This window comes from Falco rusticolus, chromosome 2, assembly GCF_015220075.1.
Source record: "Falco rusticolus isolate bFalRus1 chromosome 2, bFalRus1.pri, whole genome shotgun sequence".
Lineage (NCBI taxonomy): Eukaryota > Metazoa > Chordata > Aves > Falconiformes > Falconidae > Falco > Falco rusticolus.
This window is the reverse complement of record NC_051188.1, coordinates 55630854-55652794: the sequence shown is the minus strand read 5'-3', so window position 1 is coordinate 55652794 and position 21941 is coordinate 55630854. Positions and strand designations below refer to the sequence as shown.

The window sequence follows — 21941 nt, the reverse complement described above, 5'->3', positions numbered from 1 at the left end:
TGTTTAGAAGCTTAATTATGCACCAATTACATGGGGGAATTTTAAATAAGATTTGCTGATCCTTTTGTTTCATAGATTTGACTAAAACATTCTGTTTATTTTGGTGTCACTCTCATAGCTGGCATGACTGATTTATCTGATGACTAATTTATTTGAGTCCAGCCAGAGATATACTGCCAACTTTTCAACAAAGGGCTCCTTTGGAAAGGGTTTATATTTTCTCAGTGCATTCTAACTATTAACCACTTTATGAAAATATCTATTGATTCCCAAAATCTGTCTAGCAATGATATAGCCTTAAACAACTGAGCTTAACTAGCCCTTCCTCTTGTTTAGCCTTTTTGCTCACTGTAACTACTTCTCCACCAGCCTGGTATTAGTGAAGCATCTTTCAAGAAGGATAGCATTATTTCTGCACAAGAACAATGAGGGACAGCTTGACTAGCCCCATCTAACTTGGCCTTGAACACTTGCGGAGAAGCTGTGGATGCCCCATCCCTGGAAGTGTTCAAGGCCAGGTTAGATGTGGCTTTGAGCAACCTGGTCTAGTGGAAGGTGTCCCTGCCCATGGCAGGGGGTTGGAACTAGATGATCTTTAAGGTCCCTTCCAACCCAAACCATTCTATGATTCTGTTCTATGACTGTGTGCACGTGTGTGTGCACAGAGCATGTTTTATGTAAAAGCTCTATCAAAAGAATAAATGGCAGGCTTAGTTTTTGAAACAGTTGGAATTATCTCTTGCATGAGTGAGATCCTGGCTGTCAGTGAATGCCTATCAGACTTGTTTTCCATACTCATGTCCATCACTGCACTATAGCTGAAGAAGAATGTGGATTTCATCGGGGCATGTAGGCTGTGTGAAAAGAGGAGGAAACAAGGCTTTGCACGTCAAGGAAAGTTTGAGTCCTGGTCAGCTAAAGATCTATTCAATGAACATTGAATAATGTGGGATGGAGAGGGGCTCCTCAACCCAAGGCGAGTTTTTAAGAGCTGCAGTGTTTTAGCCCTGTAACAGCTTTTGGTGAAAGTGTTGCTCCCTTTGAGCACAGATTGGGAGAGAGGAGAGATGTAAAAATTAGCTGCAGGAGGAAAGAATGAAATGGCTCTCTGTGTGCACTCTGGTTTGGACTGAAAGTTGTGGGTATAAATTACATCCAGCTGATCTAAGATAGGGTAGGATTCACCTGCAGGCATCTACTGAGTCAGGGTGGGATTCAGTTGAATCCTGCCCAGTATGCCTATACCTTCACTAATCATCCATCTACTTTATTGTCAACTGGCATGTCTAGACTGCTCCTCTGACCTGGTACAGGTGTCTCCCAGAGATAGGACGGATCCTGTCCTAGAAGGGGACAGGATTCCCTGTTCCTCTTGGCTGGTGATCACAGGGTGACTAGCTCACACACAGCATTTTACACCACAGATGTCTAAAGTGGTCTGGGATAAATCCTAATCCTATGCTTGAGATGTGGTACAGCAATTTTAGCACCTCATCTGTACTTAACTTCAGGTGACTGATAAAGCAGGACAACATTTCCTAAGTAGGAAGAAAGAAAAACTAGGGGACCCACACAATTCAAGATCATTGATGTGTGACTCTCCGTTCTGTACACAGGATTACAATCTCATGGCAAATCCCAGCTGTTACAGAGGACATCAAGCTTATTCAAAACATTGCTTCTCCCTGCCAGCCTCACTCGACTCTTTTCCTGAGCTGGCCATTAACTGGATGGGTTTTGTTCAGGCTGAGTCTAAATGCTGTTTATATTTGATACAAGGAAGATAATGTTCAGCTTGAGTACTCAAAGCATTTTGGCCTATACTGTCTCCCCGCCTCCTCCATTTTGGGCTGTTTCAGATATGTTAGGAGAATATTGTTTGGACGAGAAAATAGCACAGGGAAGTGAAACAGGATGAATGTGAGGGTGCTGCCTTTGCTTAGGACTGTGGATCTCTCAGCAACATCTAGGCTGAATCATTGATATCAAATGTGTTACACAGGACTATGGGCTTTGCAAGCATAGAGCAAAATGCCCACTCCAAATTCAGGCAGGGAGTAGGAAATGTACATAAAAAAGCACAAGAGGATTTAATACCAACCAACCTTTGCAGACCAGAAGTCCACTAAAAGACCTTTGCAGAGTAAAGGCTACTTAAAAATGGGCCTTAGGTACTTTATAAATTATTTTCTGAATTATAGCTTTCCAGCTAAGCATGCTGGCTGCAAAAGGGAAGTCTGACAGAGAAGAGGCGAGGGAGGACATCAGGGGGCACATTTCACTTCTGGCAGCTAGAACTGACCACAAGGCTGACCTGATCCAGGTAACCACAGAGCAAAACAACTGCAGAGTAACAAAATTAAGCTAAGGGTTAGAGGCAGGCGGTTCGTAGGCAGACAAAAAAGGACAGTTGCTTTTAGGTTAGAATGCTAAAACTGCTTATAGTCTTTGTGGTAACCCAGGCCCACTATTTCCTGTGGTATTACCACTGGGCAAGGGGAACTGATTATGCTTTTCCTGTTTGCAGCCACTTTTTAAGTATTTGAAGGCTGTTTTCATGCCTAAAGTTTCTGCCTTTCTTTAGACCAAACAGCCTTAACTCTTCCAGTCTTTCCTCATAGGTCGCATTTTGTAAACTTGAGGGATTCTAGTTGCTCTTATCTGCATGCTCTTTCCAAGTGCTCTGCATCTTGCTCCAAGTGTAGTACCCGAGCTGGACACAGTACTGCAGCAGAGGCTTTGCTTGGCAAAGCAGAAGCCATTTCACATCTTACAGACAAGATATTTTTTATAAAGACTTGCTTTTTGTTTTTGCAGCACAGCACAAGCTGTATGTCATGCATTGTCTGATCCCAGCTGAGAGGATCCTGGATGTTGGATTGATCCCTGCTGGTCCATCTACACAGATCTGATAGCTGACCAGAAGCTTGCGGGAGCTTTTTTCTGTTGAGTTTCTAGTAAGTTATTCAGAAAGGAGAAGGTAGATATTTTGAGGCAAAGGAGGGGATAGGTTATAAGAACTTGACATTGCTTGAGCAACAGTACCAGATGAGACATAGCATTGAATTAGTTTATGATCCCATTTCTGCTAGTGGCATGAAGGAGACAGTAAGGCTGCAAAGATATTGAGAGAAAAGGGGAAAAAAAAGAAATAAATCCATTTAGAAAATATTGCCGTTGGTAGAATTGAGTGAAAGCAGATGTAACCCAGTGAACTTCAAACCCTGAAGTAATGTTATGTCTTTAGCTTACTGAGAAAAGTGAGCAATGACAGTGAAAAAAATCTCTGTCTCTAAAAATCACTTTGTATGACTCATGCATAATCAAAATTAATCTTGTTTGGAAACAGACCTTTCCTCATCATTCCTTCTTTTAAAAAGCTACTCAGGAGCCTTGAACACCTAAAATACAATTCTTTGCTTCCTAGTTCCTCTGCCTTGTAGAGCGGTGCTTTCCCTTCAGTATTATGAACTATAACCATCTTGCTGCAGGGCTGCGTGCACAAGTGAGCACAACATGGAACTGTTGCTGGACACAGATTTTTATTTGAAATGATCCAGGATGGTAAAACTGTAAAGAACAGGTGGTTGAAAGCACTCATAATCTTTAAATAAGAGTTCCCACTCATTCTTTTGATTAAAATCCTAGAAGTTTTTTGAAATGATCTAATTTTTCCCAGTTGAGCAGTTAGCCTTTGCTGAGATTTCAGAGAACTTGAGCCTGGTCCCTCTTGTGCTGAACATCGTGGCCAAATTGTCACCACCAGGTCAAAGCAGAGCCTTGCACTTTGCATGCACTCTTTCGGCTTTCCTAACCATCTCCTTCCATCAAACTATCTGATGTATTTTGGGTGGCTGTGGCCTATATGTTTTGTCAAGAGCTCTCTCCCTGCCCCATGACCCAGCTGTTGTAGATCAGACTTGCTTTCCCTTGGCTGCAAGTGTTTGGGCTCCTTGCAAATTGTTCCCAAGCAAGAGGAGTGCAAGAGAAAGCCATTCCTATCTTCCTGACTCTCCTTTCACTGGGGTGCATCTCAGTCTTACATACTTAGATCTTGCTGATTCAGTGCAAGTCCTATCAGCTGGCCCAGATAACCACTGTGCCTTACTCTGCCTTGGGCTTGCCCTCAGGTCTCTGCAGTATCCAGAGCAATCACCACACTGCAGCAGGACTAGCAAGTGACCCTAGGAAGTGCTCAACCATTTGCATATTATTGCAAACATAAAAATAATAATAAAAGACTGTGGGATGTGGGGTGGTGTGGAGTATCTCTTATCAACAGCCTCCACAAAAGTTCCTTCTTTTGTTTATAAGGAACTGCAGACCAGAGATGCCTGGATTTGCAGACAGGAAGGGTGAGGGGGAAAACACCCCCACTTGTTTTCTCCTTTGAGCAACAACGTTTCTCTTAACCTTAACCAAAGAAGGTAGTGAAGCCACTTGGCAAACAGACTTGTGTTAAGTACCTTGGCTGGAAATGTTTATGCTTGTTCCTGCTAACACACACAGGGCTCAGCCCGGTGCGTGCAGAGGGGAGGGAGGGGAAGGACTCAGCACTCCCCCGCGCAGCTCACCGCACCCCTATGCCACATGTCTGGGCAGGAGCTGGCCCACAAACGGTTACTGCTGCCTGCAGGGAGGGATGCTGGCTTCAGCTGCCTGTCTCTCCTCCTGCCTCTCTCCCTAGATGTGCCAGGCACAGCTCCTTGAGAGGAACTACTACCAGCAGCCAGGGCAGGGGAGCTTCACCGCTCGGAAGGAAGTTAGCTGAGCCATAGGCTGGGGGTGTCTGCACCCCCGGTGAAACCCAGGCCAAAGTATGGCTATAGCAGTGCAGGATGTCCTAGCCAGAGACCCAACTGGCCATTGACCCTCTGAGAGTGAGCCCTGTACCACAGGCTGGAAAGCGGATGAGATGCACAGAGCTGGAGAAGCACAACCCCTTTGCTCCCTGCTGTACCCCTGCACTGAACATCTCCAACCATGCTGCATCGCATTTGCTTTAGGGGAAGGTGGCTCTACCGTTTGTAGCATCCTGTTCTCTCAGGGACACACATTTCCAGCTGTAGATTATTTCTTTGCCTTTGACAATCCCATCTTCTACCTCAGCCGAGTTCCCTGCACCTCCTGGAAGGATGTACCCATCTCAAACACCTACACAGAGGCAGCAGTAACATCGCGGTCCCTCTGCAGCCTGTGCTGTCAGATTCCAGTGTCAGCCAGAAACACAAAAGGAGCCCTGTGATGGTCTCAGCTGGAGATGCCCTTGGGACAATAAGGTTGAGGGAGAAAAGAAAACAAGATGAAGTCCATGGGGTTGGCAGGGGGTGTGCAGGATGGCCATACTGTGATCACAGTGCCCCAGGCAGTGAGGTCCCTGGCAGAGCTCAGTGAACAGTGCCAGCCTGTGGTGCTTGCTCAACCTCTGGGACTGTGGGGCGAGTTCTGGCTGCCATCAGGGCAGCGAGTCTTTCTGACTCAGCAGGAATTGACCCAAATCCCTGGTAAGGAGGAAAACAAATTTTCTGCCTTCCACTTACATCCTGTCCCTGGCTGTGGTGGGTGCCCTTGTTTTAAAAGTTGAGGTCCAGGGCTTTGAGTCGGACAATGGGTGACTTCTCATATGGTGGAGCATTTTTGTCAGGTTGCATCAGCATTTCAACAAATCCCACCTCTGCGTACACCCAACATGGAGATTTTTGTAGCCTAGTAAGATGACACCCAGCTCAACAGGAAAGCAGGGAGCTTCAATCTGAACAGGGATGCATTCATGAGGGTCAAAAACCCTGTTGGGTGGCAGCCCTGCAACAAGGCAGGCAAATAGGTCTGTTGAAAAGGACCTGAGCCTTGCTGCACACAGAGGCACAAGAGTCACTGACACTTGAAAATCATAGAATTATAAAATGGTTTGGGTTGGAAGGGAACTTAAAGATCATTTAGTTCCAACCCCCTGCCATGGGCAGGGACATCTGCCACTAGACCAGGCTGTTCAAAGCTCCATCCAACCTGGCCTTGAACACTTCCAGGGATGGGACATCCACAGCTTCTCTGGGCAACCTGTTCCAGTGCCTCACCACCCTCACAGTGAGGAATTTCTTCCTCAGATCTAATCTAAATCTACCCTCTCTCAGTTTAAAGCCATCACCCCTTGTTCTATCGTTACAAGCCCTTGTAAAAAGTCCCTCTCCAGCTTTCTTGTAGGCCCCCTTTAGCTACTGGAAGGTGCTATAAGGTCTCCCTGGAGCCTTCTCTTCTCCAGGCTGCACAACCCCAACTCTCTCAGCCTGTCTTCACAGGAGAGGTGCTCCAGCCCTCTGATCATCTTCATGGCCCTCCTCTGGACTCGCTCCAACAGGTCTATGTCCTTTTTATGTTGGGGGCTCTAGAGCTGAAGGCAGGACTCCAGGTGGGATCTCACAAGAGCAGAGTAGAGGGGACAATTGCCTCCCTCAACCTGCTGGCCTCGCTTCTTTTGATGCAGCCCAGGGTTCAGTTGGCTTTCTGGGCTTCAAGTGCACTTTGCCAGCTCATGTTGAGCTTCTTGTTGGTGTGTTCAACAACACACCAAAATCTTTCTCAACAGAGCTGCTCTCAATCCATTCTCTGCCCAGCCTGTATTGATACTGGGGGTTGTCCCAACCCATGTGCAGGACCTTGCACGTGGCCTTGTTGAACTTCACGAGGTTTGCTTGGGTCCACCTCTCAAGCCTGTCAAGATCCCTCTGATGGCAACCCTTCCCTCCAGCATGTTGACCCCACCATGCAGCTTGGTGTCACTGGCAAACTCACCAAGGGTGTGCTCAGTCCCACTGTCCGTGTTGCTGACAAAGATGTTAAACAGTGCTGGTCCCAATGCCAGCCTCTGAGAAACACCACTCATCAATGGTCTCCACTTGAATGTCAAGCCATTGACTGCAAGTCCTTGAGTGAGACCATCCAGCTTATTCCTTATCCACCCAGTGGTCCATCTGTCAAACACGTCTCTCCAGTTTAAAGGCAAGGATGTCATGCGGGATGGTGTCAAATGCTTTGCACAAGTCCAGGAAGGTGATGTCGGTTGCTCTTCCCTGATCCAAAAACACTGTAACTCCATCACAGAAGGCCATTTGTCAGGCACAATTTGCCCTTAGTGAAGCCATGTTGGCTGTCACCAGTCACCTCCTTATTTCCCATGTGCCTTAGCATACTTTTCAGGAGGATCTTGCCAGGTACAGAGGTGAGACGTACTGGCTTGTAGTTCCCTGGCTCTTCCTTTTTATCCTTTTAAAAAATGTGGGCTATATCTCCCTTCTTCCCGCCAGTGGGAACTTCACCACACTGCCACAACTTCTCAAATATGATGGAGAGTGGTTTATCCACTTCATCCACCAGTTCCCTCAGGACCCATGGATGCATCTCATCAGGTCCCATGGACTTGCGCACCTTCAGGTTCCTTAGATAATCTCGAACTTGATCTTCTCCTACAGTGGGCAGCTCTTCATTCTCCCAGTCCCTGCCTTTGCCTTCTGTGGCTTGGGCGGTGTGGCTGGAGCACTTGCCAGTGAAGACTGAGGCAAAAAAGTCATCGAGTACCACAGCCTCCTCCACATCCTGGGTAACCAGGCCTCCCATTTCCTTCTGGAGAGGGCCTACATTTTCCCTAGTCTCCCTTTTATCACCAATGTACCTATAGAAGCTTTTCTTGTTGCCCTTGGTGTTTCTAGCCAGATTTAATTCTGTCAGGGCTTCAGCTTTCCTAACTCGACCCCTGGCTTCTCGGACAGTTTCTCTGTATTCTTCCCAGGCTACCTGTCCTTGCTTCCACCACCTGTAGGCTTCCTTTTTGTGTTTGAGTTTCTCCAGGAGCTTCTTGTTCATCCATGCAGGCCTCCTGGTGTTTTTGCCCAACTTTGCCTTTGTTGGGATGCATCAAATCCTGAGCTTGAAGAAGGTGATCCTTGAATATTAACCAGCTTCCCTGGGTGCTTCTTCCCTCCAGAACTCTGTCCCATGGTACTCTATCAAGCAGATCCCTGAAGAGACCAAAGTCAGCTCTCCTAAAGTTCAAGGCAGTGAGCTGGCTGTGCACCCTCCTCACTGTCCTAAGAATCTTGAACTCCACCATTTCATGGTCACTGCAGCCAAGTCTGCCCTTGAGATCCACATTCCCCACGAGCCCCTCCTTGTTAGTGAGAACAAAATCCAGCATGGCACTTCCCCTCCTTGGCTCCTCTAGCACTTGGAGAAGGAAGTTACCGTCAGGGCATTCCAAGAACCTCCTGGATTGCCCATGCCCTGCTGTGTTGTCCCTCCAACAGGTATCGGGGTGGTTGAAGTCCCCCATGAGGACTAGGGATTGTGAACATGAGGCAGATCCTATCTGCCTATAAAGGGCCTCATCCACTCAGTCTTCCTGGTTGGGTGGCCTGTTTGGGTGTAGGAGACCCCCATTATAATGCCACCTGTCCCTGCCCTCTGTTTAATTGTGAGCCATAAGCTCTCAGTCAGCTCCTCATCCACCCCCAGGCACAGCTCCATGCACTCCAGCTGGTTGCTGACATAGAGGGTGACACCTCCCCCTCATGTCCCCTGCCTGTCCTTCCTAATGAGCCTGTATCCTTCCATTCCAACACCCCAGTCATAGGAGCCATCCCACCATGTCTCCATGATGCCAATAAGATCACAGCCCTGCAGGCATGCACGTGTCTCTAAGTCCTCTTGTTTATTCTCCATGCTACCTGTGTTTGCGTAGAGGTATTTAAGCTGGGTTCCCAAGGAAGCTAACTTCCTGGCTGGAGCAGCTGGAATTCTCTTGTGCTGCTCTGCAGGTGCTCTCCTGCTGCCCTGCCATCCCTTTCCACTCTCTGGGCATCTGTTGCTGTCGCTGGCATCAAACTGGTAAGACTGGGATGGAGTGAAGTTCCCCTCTCCTGGCAACTTTAGTTTAAAGCCCTCTTCACCAGCACTCTTCAATGAATATGAAGAAATGCTGAATTTCTGTGAAGAACTGAGTTTCTAGGGACAATATTAAGTTAACATGATAGTGGAGGTTTTGTAATTGCCACTGAGTAAAGCAAAAATACTTGCAGCATGAAGATGTTGAAAGGTGGTGTAAATTCATTGCATCAGTTTTTCTAGAATATAATTGTATCATCTGTTTTGTAAGGTGGAACATTTCCATTAAAAATATGCTGTGGAAAAGCCAGATGTCATTAATGATTATTTGGTTAATTAAAATGCCTCTTTTCCCCACATTGTGACATAGCTACTTCTGTTATTAACAAAAGGTGGATGACTCAGGGCCCAGTATGCGGTGTGTTGCTTGCTTGGGATGGGATGCCAGCCTGGGGCAGCTGCTTGGGCTCATGGTGGTCTTGCAATGGAGAAGCTGTTTATACCTCTGGAGAGTCCTGTTCTCCTGGTCACCCAGGATACGGTTAGTGAGTAACTTTCACTGTTTCTTAGTGGCTGGGGTTTGGTTTCTGTTTTTGCTGCTTACAGGATGGAATATCAATAGAAAGGCTTTTATCTGACATTCTGTGTTATTGTTTAGAAATTCATTTGTGAAGAAGGAAAAGGCAGTCTCCAAATATTAGAAGAATTTGGCGGATTTCCATCTGCAGCGGAAATTCAGTACTTCGGAACTCTCATTTCCTCTGGAAATATGAATCAGTTGTCTGCTCCCCTGAATATAAGCCCAGGACACATCTTTGTGCCTGACTGCAATCTGCAGAAGAGTATCCTCACATCTCCACTGGGTACAAAAATAATAGCAAGTATAAAATTGGTAGAATGGACCTGGTAGAAAACCAGTATATATGTTATTATGAAAGCAAATCTGTGAGAATATTCAAGTATTCAGTTTTGCTTCTCATTTTGACTGTCAGGTTATGCAGTCATACTCTTTCAAATACCAGTAGAGTGTCTGTAATGAACTTTTGGGGAAATGGGGGCTAGCAAGGAAATTTTGGAGTCTAACCTAAAATCACCTTATAACAGATGAATAACATATCCAGTTGATGGTGTACAGTATTAAAATCTATGGCATGGAAGTCTTGATTTATGGAAAACTGTTTGATAGTATAACATAAATCTTAGCTCAGGATGTGGAATTTTAAAATTCTGTCTTTAAGGAAGTTAATCCTGAGGATGCATTTTACTACAGCTTTGTTAATTACCTCCAGACTAACATACATTTACTTTGGAAAAGTTAACACGGTAAAACAGAAACATAACTGTAAAATGATCACATCAGTAGACTGTTGGGCATGGTCTTCAGAAGTCTTCAGTGCCTCTGCTTTTTTAACTGTTTCAGGACCTCTTTTAGAAATTTAGAGGGCAAATATCTGGGTGACCAGTACAAGGTATTTAAGGTGACAGATGAACAAAACGTTCTCAGGAAACTTTGCATGTGCCTGAATTTCAATATATGCTTTGTCAGATTAATACCATAAATTATTAAGTTCTATTTTTTAAAATATTTGGACAGGCTGAACAGGCTCTCCTAGCATCCCATAAAGGGTCACTGTAGGTGAAGAACAGGAATCTGTTTTTCCAACTGTCTCTCCAGGCCAGCACATCTGCTTATCCCCCGTCAGTCCCGCACCAGGCATGAAGTAGAAATAAGGCCATCTTGTTCTATAGGTCAATCCTATTTAGCCACCATCTTTGTTCTTGAGTGACCTCAGCTAGTTAAATGTGAGTTCATAGGGTCAGCACTAACAGATTCTGGCAGGGTTGTTGGTTATCTGTGCCACCTCATCAAATTACTCCTTCTAACGTCTCTTGTTCTGTTTCCTTTGATCCTGGTTTCATGCCTTTCTGCTCATTTCTGTCCAACAGAAAGAATCCCTTGGAACAGGAAGACTTTGCTAGTTTATTATTAATAGTGAAATGAATGAAGGTTTGAATGCTTGGCTTTGTGACCTGAATTTTGTTTCGAATATATGTGTCTTAAAAAAAAAGAAAAGTAATAAAATCCAGGAAGATTTTAATGACACAAACCCATTATTAAATCCTGAATACCATCAAAAGGGAGGTGCTGCTTCTTCACCTCAATAGTGAAATGTCATCGGAAGTGCTCCTTTCCTTGCCAGGTACCCTGCTGCCAGGCCTGTTTATCTTGTACGTTCAGCTTGGGACCCTTCTCAGCTGCCCAGCTTCCAGACCTCTGCCTCACCTCCTGCACCCCTGGCTGCTTGCCCCTGTGCTGATTGTTTGGTCATCAGGTCCATGGGCTGCTGCCTGGTTGTGCTGGGCAAATGAGGCCATGGACTGTGAGCACGAAAAAGAAGTGCCCTAGAAAATAACAAAGCCCTGTTTTAAGGCACAGCCACCCGAGTTGATGTCCTCTCTCCTCTGTTAGGAAATGTATCCCTGGAGAGAAAAGCCATGCAGGAGCCTTGGACTTCAATGTCTACTCTGTAGAGAGAAGACCGAGTGGATTGCTGGCATCTGTTGGGCACAGCCAGAAGTCCCTCACAGCACTGGCGCTAGGACTGAGTCAAGGAACAAGTGCTCTGAAAAAACGGGAATCTGAAGCCCTCAGTAACACCCCTGGTAACACCTCTGCTCCAAGTATTTGATTTAATTTGAATCAGTGAAACACCCAAGAAGATACATCAATCAGCCTCTAAACCACCAGAGTCCCATGGCACCCACTCCAGAGAAGGCTTATAAGGATAACCAGACACTGTAAGGCTAGGTGCATATGGAATATGGAGAGGAATCCCATGTGTACAGCTCTATTAAAATGGCTGCACTCATCTAGCATCTTGCTTGACATTGCAAAACTGTGTGTAAGTACTGTAAGACAGAATAACACCTGCATTGAGGGATTTAATACCCCTATTGTCTGTGTAGCAATTTGTTTTTGCTACCAAATTGCCACTTAACTCACACTTGCCCAGCCAACTCCATATGGTATCCACAGCAGAGATGATTTTTAAGTACTTCACACACCACACACACACACTCCCCCCCCCCCCCCCCCCCCCCAGTTTCTCATCTCATGACCATTGGCTACACTGATTTTCCCATACCCATTCCCCAGCTCTTTGCTGCTCAGCCTCTCTCCTCCCCCTTGTACCGCTCCCGGAAAATGTCGTATGTGCTAGAAGGCTAAAGATTTAAAATCTTGAATCTCAGCAGTATGAATTCCAAAACTGATAAATCAGTTTTAATGATTTGTATTTCTCTCTCCTTCTCTCACCCATCCACCTACCATGGCTGTTTTTGCCAGGTCTCCTCTCCCCTCCTGCTGCAGGGATTTGTGAAAATGAAATGGATTGTATCTCTGTAACTTTGAATGAAGCGCTGGTTGTAGCACAACTGCTTAGAAAGATTAGAAAAGGTACACTAGCCTTAGGCTCCTCAGTGCACACTAGAGGGAAGCTCCCCACCCACCTTGGTGTTCACAAGGCAGACCAGGGTAAAAAACCTGTTTGAACAAAGGTATTTTAAGACATTGGCTGCATACCAATTACTGCTGAGTCCTATTCATTTTGCAGTACACTCTCTGCTGCTATGTAGGAGTAATCAAAGACAGCTAAAAGCAAAATAAAGATAACAATCTATCCTGGCATGAGTATTAGAAGATGAAAGGGCTTTGTTATTAATGCCCCAATAACAAGCTTTGCATTCCCATCCTTGCACCAGCTTTGTGGAAACCATGCGAGCAAATAGCAGCACTTTACACCTTCCAGATTGCCTCACTGATTTTCTGCAAATGAAGACCACCTGTGGGGGACTGTCCACCTGGCACAAGCTCTTCTCCAGGTTTTGAGAAAAGTGAAAAAGATCTCAGCACCATAACCTCTGCTCTTGTACAGAGGTGGGAAGACAGAAGGCTTATAGCACAAAAAGAGGATTGAAGAGATGCTGTCAAATCGCCAGATCTAAACAAGAGCTAAAAAGGACAGCTGGTCTGCAATGCCTTATGTTTTCCTGAAATCCTGCAGATTTTAAAGCAGTGTCAGAGCCTATCCTTTGTAACCTGCCACCAGCTTCTCCTCCAAAATGGCAGCTGTCTGTGAAAACCTCCACGGTCAGTGTTTTCCAGCTGGCCCATGCAGTCTGGTCCTGCAGTTCTTGGACTTACTTTGTGTATCTTTCTGGCTGCAGTAGGCACACCTCTTTCCAGTCTGCCCCATAGCTCTGGTCTGTTCTGGTGCAAGTAGTTGGTCAGAGCCAGACAGTCTTCACAGTAAATAGCAGTAAACAGTGATTCATTGTGGTTTAGATTCATGAATTTCCAGATCTTCTAGATTAAAATCTTGGAAACAGAGAGCTCAAAGAGAAAACAAAATTTGGCATCAGGATTCCTTGTGAACCACTTCAAAATCTCTAACCTGTGTTCCAGCTCTGAGATCCAAAAATGTGTGTTTCCCAGAGTTGTCCTGCCTCTTGGGGGATTCCTGGGCTCTGAACGCTTCCTCTAGGAAGCAGCCTTCCATCTCCACAGAAGCCCTGGGTTTTGCTCTGGAGCTACTGCAAAGCTGTTGGTGGAGCTCACTAGGGGGAAATCTCTTAGATACTTGGGAATTAGCCCCCTCCTTCAGTTCACATCTGTTCTAACAGGGACTTCTAGGTCAAACATGGCTCTCTGCTTCATGAATGGCTCTACTGCATACGAATCAATTCCTTCCCTTACTTGAAACAGAATAACGCCTACCCAGGCTGAACTTTTCAATTGATGTTCTTCTTTCACTGTTGGGGGTGGGGAGAGGGGAGAGGGTGGGCAACAATATACAATACAACAGATTAAAAAAAAAATATTGCTGTATATTGTAACAATGTCTCGTGACCTCTAGTGCATTACCAGCTTCCCCTAGAGACCAAACATGCGTTTCAGGCTACCCTGTTTGACTGGGAGCAGGCCTAGTCATCTAATATTAGAATGGAGGCCATGAGCTTGGAAAGAGGCTTTTGCTACAATGGAGAAGCAAACTGTGAGAGTGGAGAACGTTTTGTTACCAGGGCTTAACACCATTTCTCTGCATACACAAAAGTCCCTGTGCTGGAATCAGCATTTCAGTCAGTCCAGTGACCCTTCTGCCTGCTGAGAAATTGCGATTACATTGGAATTAAGCCATAAAACTCTGCGATAAATTCTGGCCATGTCTCACGGTCACCGAATTTGCGCTATTGATCCTAGTGTCTATTTCTTTTTATATTGATGCAACTTTGCTAATGCTGTTTTGACTATTTTTCTAAATTAGCAAATGATATTGTACTCATTGGGCAGAAAAACTTAATGGAGGGGTAGCTTAGTCTATTGAACACAAATCAACCATACCTCCCTTCTGTTGGCGCTTCTCCTAGAAGGGTTTGCTTGCTACAGGAAAGTTCTTAGGCACAGTTATCCTCTAACCTGAGTATCAGACCCCCGTGACTCGGTCCCTTTGACTACCCGGAGTACCCCTCAGCAGACTTCTCCTTGGCCGGCCATCAGTCTGAAGAAAACCTCCCGGATGGATTTCTCCCTGCTGATGGCTGCAGCCATCCACCCCGCGTGACTGCCCGGCCCTCTCCCCTTTGGACCTCCCAGAAGTGCCCGCCGCTGCTGCTCCGCCGCGGCTCTGGCTGGGTTGCACCGCTCCTCTCCTGCCGCCGGCCCGGGGAAGCCGGGGCCGAGGCACGCGGCCGTTCGGGGAGCAGAGGGAGCGGCCGGGCCCAGCCGGCCGGCGCGGCACCCCCCGGGCACGGCCGCGCGTCCCCGGGGCCGCCTTGCAGCACCATGGAGAGAGGAGCGCGCCCGCCTCCCGCGGGCGGGCAGGGAGCGGGCAGCGGGCGGGAGCAGGGAGCGGGCAGGGAGCGGGCAGGGAGCGGGCAGCGGGCGGGCAGGGAGCGGGCAGGGAGCGGGAGCAGGGAGCGGGCAGGGAGCGGGCAGGGAGCGGGCAGCGGGCGGGCAGCGGGCGGGCAGGGAGCGGGCAGCGGGCGGGAGCAGGGAGCGGGCAGGGAGCGGGCAGGGAGCGGGCAGCGGGCGGGCAGGGAGCGGGCAGGGAGCGGGAGCAGGGAGCGGGCAGGGAGCGGGCAGGGAGCGGGCAGGGAGCGGGCAGCGGGCGGGCAGCGGGCGGGCAGGGAGCGGGCAGCGGGCGGGAGCAGGGAGCGGGCAGGGAGCGGGCAGGGAGCGGGCAGCGGGCGGGCAGGGAGCGGGCAGGGAGCGGGAGCAGGGAGCGGGCAGGGAGCGGGCAGGGAGCGGGCAGGGAGCGGGCAGCGGGCGGGCAGCGGGCGGGCAGGGAGCGGGCAGCGGGCGGGAGCAGGGAGCGGGCAGGGAGCGGGCAGCGGGCGGGCAGGGAGCGGGCAGCTGGCGGGAGCAGGGTGCGGGCAGAGAGCGGGAGCAGGGAGCGGGCAGAGAGCGGGCAGGGAGCGGGCAGCGGGCGGGAGCAGGGAGCGGGCAGGGGGCAGGGAGTGGGCAGGGAGCGGGAAGCAGGCAGGGGGCAGGGTGCGGGCAGGGAGCGGGCAGGAGGCAGGAAGCAGGCAGAGAGTGGGCAGGGAGCAGGCAGCAGGAGGAAAGGGAGTGGGCAGGGACTGGGCAGCGGGAGGGCAGGGAGTGGGCAGTAGGAGGGCAGTGGGCAGGGAATGGGCAGCGGGAAGGCAGAGAGTGGGCAGGCAGAAGGCAGGGAGTGGGCAGCAGGTGGGCAGGCAGTGGGCAGTGAGAGGGCAGGCAGTGGGCAGGGAGTGGGCAGCAGGCGGGCAGGGAGCGGGCAGTGGGAGGGCAGGCAGTGGGCAAAGAGCAGGCAAGGAGTGGGCAGGCAGCTGGCAGGGAGCAGGCAGCAGGTGGTCAGCGGCAGGCAGCAAGACGCAGAGGGAGAGCAAGCAGTGGGCAACGGGCAGGGTGTGGGCAGGGCATGGGCATCTGGCAGGCAGCAGGCAGCAGGTAGGCAGGGAGGAGCAGGAGTGCATTCTCTGGCCCCAGTCCTCACTCAGCCTGCCCGCCATGTAACCCCACTTGTGATGTGTGTGGAGCAGCAACATTGGCTGCTGGGGGACTTAGCAGTAGGTTTGCTCCTCATAGGCTCAGGAGAAGCCTGGCCTTGGCTGCCACGCAAATATCTGGCCAGGTCATTGTCGGCTGGCAGCAATCAAATGGCTAGTGTGTTTTCCTTGGCAGTAAGTTTCTGACTAGTGAGGGAAACTCTCATGTCAGTCCTTTCCTGCTCTAGGCTGAGCCCTTTGGGAAAGTTGCTAGTGCCACCCCAAAGCGTGGCTGGAATTGCTCTCCACACCCCGATGAACTCAATTGGTGTTTGACTGTGCAAGGCTGATCTGGGTACCGGTGCTGCAATAGCAGTTGCCTTGTTTCAACTTCCTTCCACTCCTTAGCTGCACTACAGTGGCAGCTTTGTGAAATGGGAGCTCTGAATCTGCCTGTCAATGTGACCCAGAATGCATGGGCATTGCACTTTCCATATTGGCTACCATCAGGATAGCACTACTTGCCCTACCTGGCTCCATCAAAACAGGCACTAGCAAGACTAAGAGATGCCAGCGGAAGATCAGAGGCTCTAACAAGCAAGGATTCAAGGAATCTTTTCTTCTACTTCCTGCTACACCTTCCTGAATGTATGGTATGGAAAATCAGAGTGCAAAGGAGTCATGAAACAGCGCTGTAGGCAAGGCTTGCCAGATGCTGAACTAATTGTTTGAAGAAGCCTAGTAGCTGCCCTGACAGATGAGGGAAGTGTCACAGAAAAGGGATGTGGGCACAATAAATTTTGCTAGTTACAATTCTGTCTTATGTGAATGAAACAGCTCTCTGTTGCATCACCAATGGCAAAATACCTAAATAAAGCGTCTAAGCAGTGCTAGGCAACTAAAAGCTAGTTTTTGTCAACTGTGGATAATTCTGAGATTGTAAAAATCAGGATGATAAACATGAGAAGAATGAGAATAGAGTTAACTACTGCCTGTAGAGAGAGCACTGAGGAGTTAGCAGGAGACAGTGTGGGTGGAAACACTGTCATAAACAGTATCTTTCTGGAGTCCATGATAGCTTTGACTCCAGTGGAGTCAGGAGCTTTAGTTCTCAGGCTAACCCTTTGAAGGGTCTTGAGGGTCTTTCTTACTGGTAAGGACTGAGAGGTTAATCACAGGTTAGTGGTTTTGTTAAACAATATTGTCTTTCTGCTAGTTTTAATTTCTGGCATTTGTTGACACTGAGTTTGTGCCTGTGTGTAATGGTCCCTTGGTTTTGATCCCATAATTTCCGTGAGTATATCCAGCACACTGATAATCATAACCAAGTTAACTGAAAAGGCAATGTTCCCAGATAACATTTAGCTTGCTGTATTTTGTGTCAGATCTGATGAATGACTTTGTTTCATACTTCTCCCAAAGCAGCTGATTTAATAAAAGATACTGCTTCTTCCCACAAACATTGCCTTAAATGACTGTAGCTACAACAGTATGACTATCTGTGCTACATTAAATACGTTGTACTCCTCCCAAGATCTTCCATCTGAATGTTTCGGTCACTGCAGTGGAGTACACTGTGGCTGTACATGTGAATGTACAATTTGACAAGAGCCCAGCCAGCTTGTATACTGTTAGCAGCATGGTTGTGCTAATCCAGACTTCCAGAAACATGAACCCCTCAAGATCTGTAGGTGGGCTGGGTTGCAGAAGGTGAGCTCTTATTGCCTTGGCTACGCTCCTATCAGCACAACTAGTCCTGTAGCTGAAAGTCAGTTCGGGCAAATACCTACATACCGCCTATGACCGCAGGGTAATCCTGTTCAAAGAAAGACCTCTGGAGTCTGTTCTGTTTACTGTCAAAATAGTAAAAAAATCTTAAAACTTCATAAAGCTTGCATAGAAGCCTCTCCTGTAAAATCATCCCAAAAATACAATCAAAACTTTAACGATCAAATAAATCTGCTTTGGAGTAGAATGACTTATGTTACTTATTACTAATGATTTCTGTGAGATAACCTGAAGATGGATAGGTAGGAATGCAGTGAGGAGCTTGTGTAACAGAGTTATCTTTGGCTATAGGATAAAATGCAAATAGATTCCATAAAATCATAAACATGCAGAAGAAAAAGTTATATTGCCAGCCCACCCTGACGTCAGTTTGTCAATAACGACGATGTACTTCTTTAATCTGAGCATTTTATTGTTTTACAATGTAGGACGGAATGAGAGTGCAAAGCTCTTTCCCTGTTGAACTCTTGTTTTCCTTGGATTACCAGGAGTTTATGTTTAGCAGGTTTTCCAGACAAAATGCCTCACTCCTTCTGAGTAGTGTTTATGCTACATGTAACATTACCCTTTGCTGGTGCATGCACTGGCAGGTTAAAATTAGACTTCCTAAATGTCACTACAGCAACTTGCTACTCTCTTACAAGAGTACAGTACTTTAATTTGTTGTGAATTTGTTGTCTATGTTACTCTAAACAGCAAATAAGCAAAATCTTACTTAGATAAATACATATTTAATGAATGCACATGTAGTGATGTGTGTTTTGTTTATTCAGATTCCAATCTGTTACTGATCAAATAATAGTAACAACACAAAGTGGCAAACGGATTAAAGCTGATTGTTCTGAAAGCAGTTTTTGTACTACTAATAATAGCAATAATGGCAGTTTCTAGTTACTGAAGTACTTTACATTGCTTAAAAAAATTTGATCATGTGTACCTCAGAAAAGCTGGTGCTTTTTTTCTTTAAATCTCAGCAGAATTAATGTATAAATGGTTATTTGCAAAGATACATAATATTCACTTTTAAAGCATATGTGTGAATTTCTATGCCTTTTAAGCCATTTTTGATGAACAGCATTCTTTAAAAGAAGTAAAACTCTTCTTATCCATTCACATCCCTCATGTAAGATTTGTGATGGTTTGGAGCAGGGCATGATAAAATGTGTACAAAAATGATAATGAGTTTTATCTCAAAATCCTCTGTACATGCAAGAGTTGATCTGTATGTCTCAGCACACAGTCTGATGTGGCAGGGGTGTGAAAGGCAAGAAAAGGTATGGATCTGTAACGTCCCCATGATTCCATGTTTCCATGTGTGTGTGTGAGGTGTGGTGTGCGTCTATGACCCTGTTTATGTAATATGGTAACAACCGTGCAACAGTACATTTTATATCTCATTCAGCCACTGCCTGTTAATATCTGAGAATTGTGCTTCTTTCTGGTCTCATAAAAGCTTTGGAAGAGTGGTTCTGTCTAGTCTGGATTTCTTCTCTGTTTGCCTAAAATTCCAGTGTCTTAATCCATTTTTCCTACTCCAGCCTGACTCCATCTTGCTTGCGTGCTGCCCACATCCAGGAGAAGCAGTCCCTCTGCCCTTGCCCTCATGAATGCTTACATACTGTTTCACTGAAAACACTATCTTGCTTACTGTCTCAAGGCTTAACAGCAAATGGAAAACAAACCTCTTCATTTACTGCTTTACACACAGAGCAAAACAGAAAACACACTGTGTAGCAAATTTTTGGTTAGTCCCTGTCTCTGAGAAAACCTGTTCCTGATACAAGGCAAGAAGATCCCACTTGTTTTTACGCTCTGATAGACCGTTTCCGAATCCAATGCTTTCCATTAAAATGGACATTCTGAAACAGAACACCTTTGATTTTCAATGTTAAAACATTAGCCTGTGATACAGAAAGTACATACATGCACACCTAATTACCAGCATATGAATATTTGCATAGTATTCATGGATGTGGTTCTTTGCTATCTAATTTCATTAGATACTAGGAAGAGTACTGGTAGGTGTCACAAGCCTTGCTATCTTTCCTCTTCTCCTCATCCAGCAAGCAGGATGCTTATTTTTGCATGGAAAATAAAGCTGGAAGACAGTTTAGTCCATCTTTTTGCTAGCAGTGGTTTGTTACTGATAGTGTATTTACTGGAACTTTGTCCGGTATACTTATCATGTGCTACCAACCACAAGTAGAGTTTACTGTCTTTTTTGGAATACAAACCTTTCCTGCAAAGTTGTTTCTGATATTCTGCCTACAATATCCTTTGCTTATATTCATCACATTGCTTTAATCGTAATCTCTTGTACAAGCCAAAATAATCTTTCTCTCCTCAGGCTCACATCTTGCAATACACATAGCTCTCTGTATGTTCCAGTAAAATTACACTTACTTACCTTCCACTTTGAAGATGGTAAGGTGAGGTCTGCAGTGAAAAGCACCCAGTGCATTGCCAGCACAGTTCATCCAAAGACCCTGGAAAACCCAGGTTGCAGTGATAACGGATGATGCTCGACTAGTGACTTTCCACTCATTTGATGCAGTAGCAGCAATAGCAGCTCCTAGCCCACAGAAACAAAATATGAAAGCTATAATCTGTATTCCTAGCATGTTTCTCTGTAACCCAGGGACTTAGTAATGCCACTGCGTGGAGAGAAAAGTACTTTAGTCATGTGAGTAAGCAAAAAGGCATAACATAAGCAAATTATACTTGAACAACTTTAGTAACGCTACAGAAAGTTAATGTGGCTGAAAGAAACTGTCATGCTTGAGTGATTTAAGAAAAGCCCTAGGCATTACAAATGTTTAGAAATAAAGTCGAGTTATGACCTTATGGGAGGCAATTACTAGTACTTACTTACTAATTTCTAATTGTTAAAATTAATTAAAATGTTTTAATATTTTTTTCAATTAAGGTATTCCAGTTAATGCTTAATTTTTAGTTAATTGGAAACTTAGAACCATTGCATCTAGCAAAATAAGTTCAGAGTCCAAACTGTACAGCGCTATTTAACAGATTACCATAACATTTTAGCAGGATCATGCAACACTTGAAAAATAAATTTTTAAAAGGCTGTGAAATTAGTTCAGCCATAACTAGCTACCATATAAGCACCTCTAAAACAGTAGCATCTTGGAGCCAACAATGGAAACAGCTAGTCATCCCTGAGCAGTGGTGCAACTGCAGTAGTCAGCCGAATGAACCTTGTGTAGCCCCCATTGAGACTTCTTTGGTCAGTGTAGAAAATTTACTGCTTCTTATGGTATGTCTGGACAATGAACATAGTGCAGAAATATCTGTGCCACCACTAACTGAGCTGCTGCAACCTCACGCCGTGTAAAATCCTCAAAGAATTTCACTGATTTAGTAAAATGTCATCTTTAAAGTAGTAGGCACTCACGGCATCAAACTGACACAGCTATTCTACTACCCGTTCCTGAATATACCACCATTACTGGTGTGGGACCTACACAGGGTTTTGCAGGCCCGTGTGGCCTTCACTCTTTTAAGATGCCAACTTCCAGTTTTATTCATTCCTCTCCTCATTCTCCAGTCCTTTGGGTCTCCTCTCTGAAGGAGTAGTATGCACCTCTTCTCTTTGGTGTAACTGTATGCCATTTGGTGACATGAGATCACTCTGGTTATTGAGCATACACCATCACTTTTGACAATGAGAGTAGTCTATTTTTTCCCCTTTGGGTGCTTCTGGTGTTGCTTCTCCCTGTTACAGCTATGATAAACACCAGACTGAACTTTGGCATCACAGTTTTTCTGTAGACTTTTCAGAGCTCAAGGAGGGATAATCAAGGCTCCTAAAACATCATTGATACTCCGGTCAAAGAGCAAGAGAAGTTTTACTGAGATTGTCCTGTTGAACCATCGTCTGATACCTCTACTTTAACCAGCCTTTGGCTCAGCACTAAGAAGTAGGACCCAAAAGTATGATGATGCAGACCAGAGAATTACACTACAAGAAAGAATTTCTTTTCAGAGTAATCAGTAGGCTCACATCCCACACATCAAGGGCAAATAGAAGGCTTTTTATTAACACAGCCATCTTGAGAGACATGGAAAGTGGTTTTGCTACAGAGTAACACTATAATAAAGGAGGTTGTTTTAATGATGAAGACAATATTACGCAGGCAGGAAGCGATTTTTCCTTGCTGTCAAATAATGCTGTAATGTATTTTTCTTATGCCAAGGGTCAACCTTCATGTAATCCTTCATTTATCTTTTCACTAGAT

The 21941-nt window shown here is 46.2% G+C and overlaps 1 protein-coding gene across 1 annotated transcript in view; it reads right to left on the bottom strand.

Annotated features, from left to right (window-relative positions):
* CLDN10 (claudin 10) overlaps positions 1-20306 on the bottom strand; it is a 65405-nt gene extending 45099 nt beyond the window's left edge. The window contains exon 1 of the mRNA XM_037377761.1: positions 20093-20306. Coding sequence (XP_037233658.1) covers positions 20093-20306 — 214 coding nt within the window. The remainder of the gene's footprint in view (positions 1-20092) is intronic.
* Between the last annotated feature and the right edge of the window lie 1635 nt (positions 20307-21941).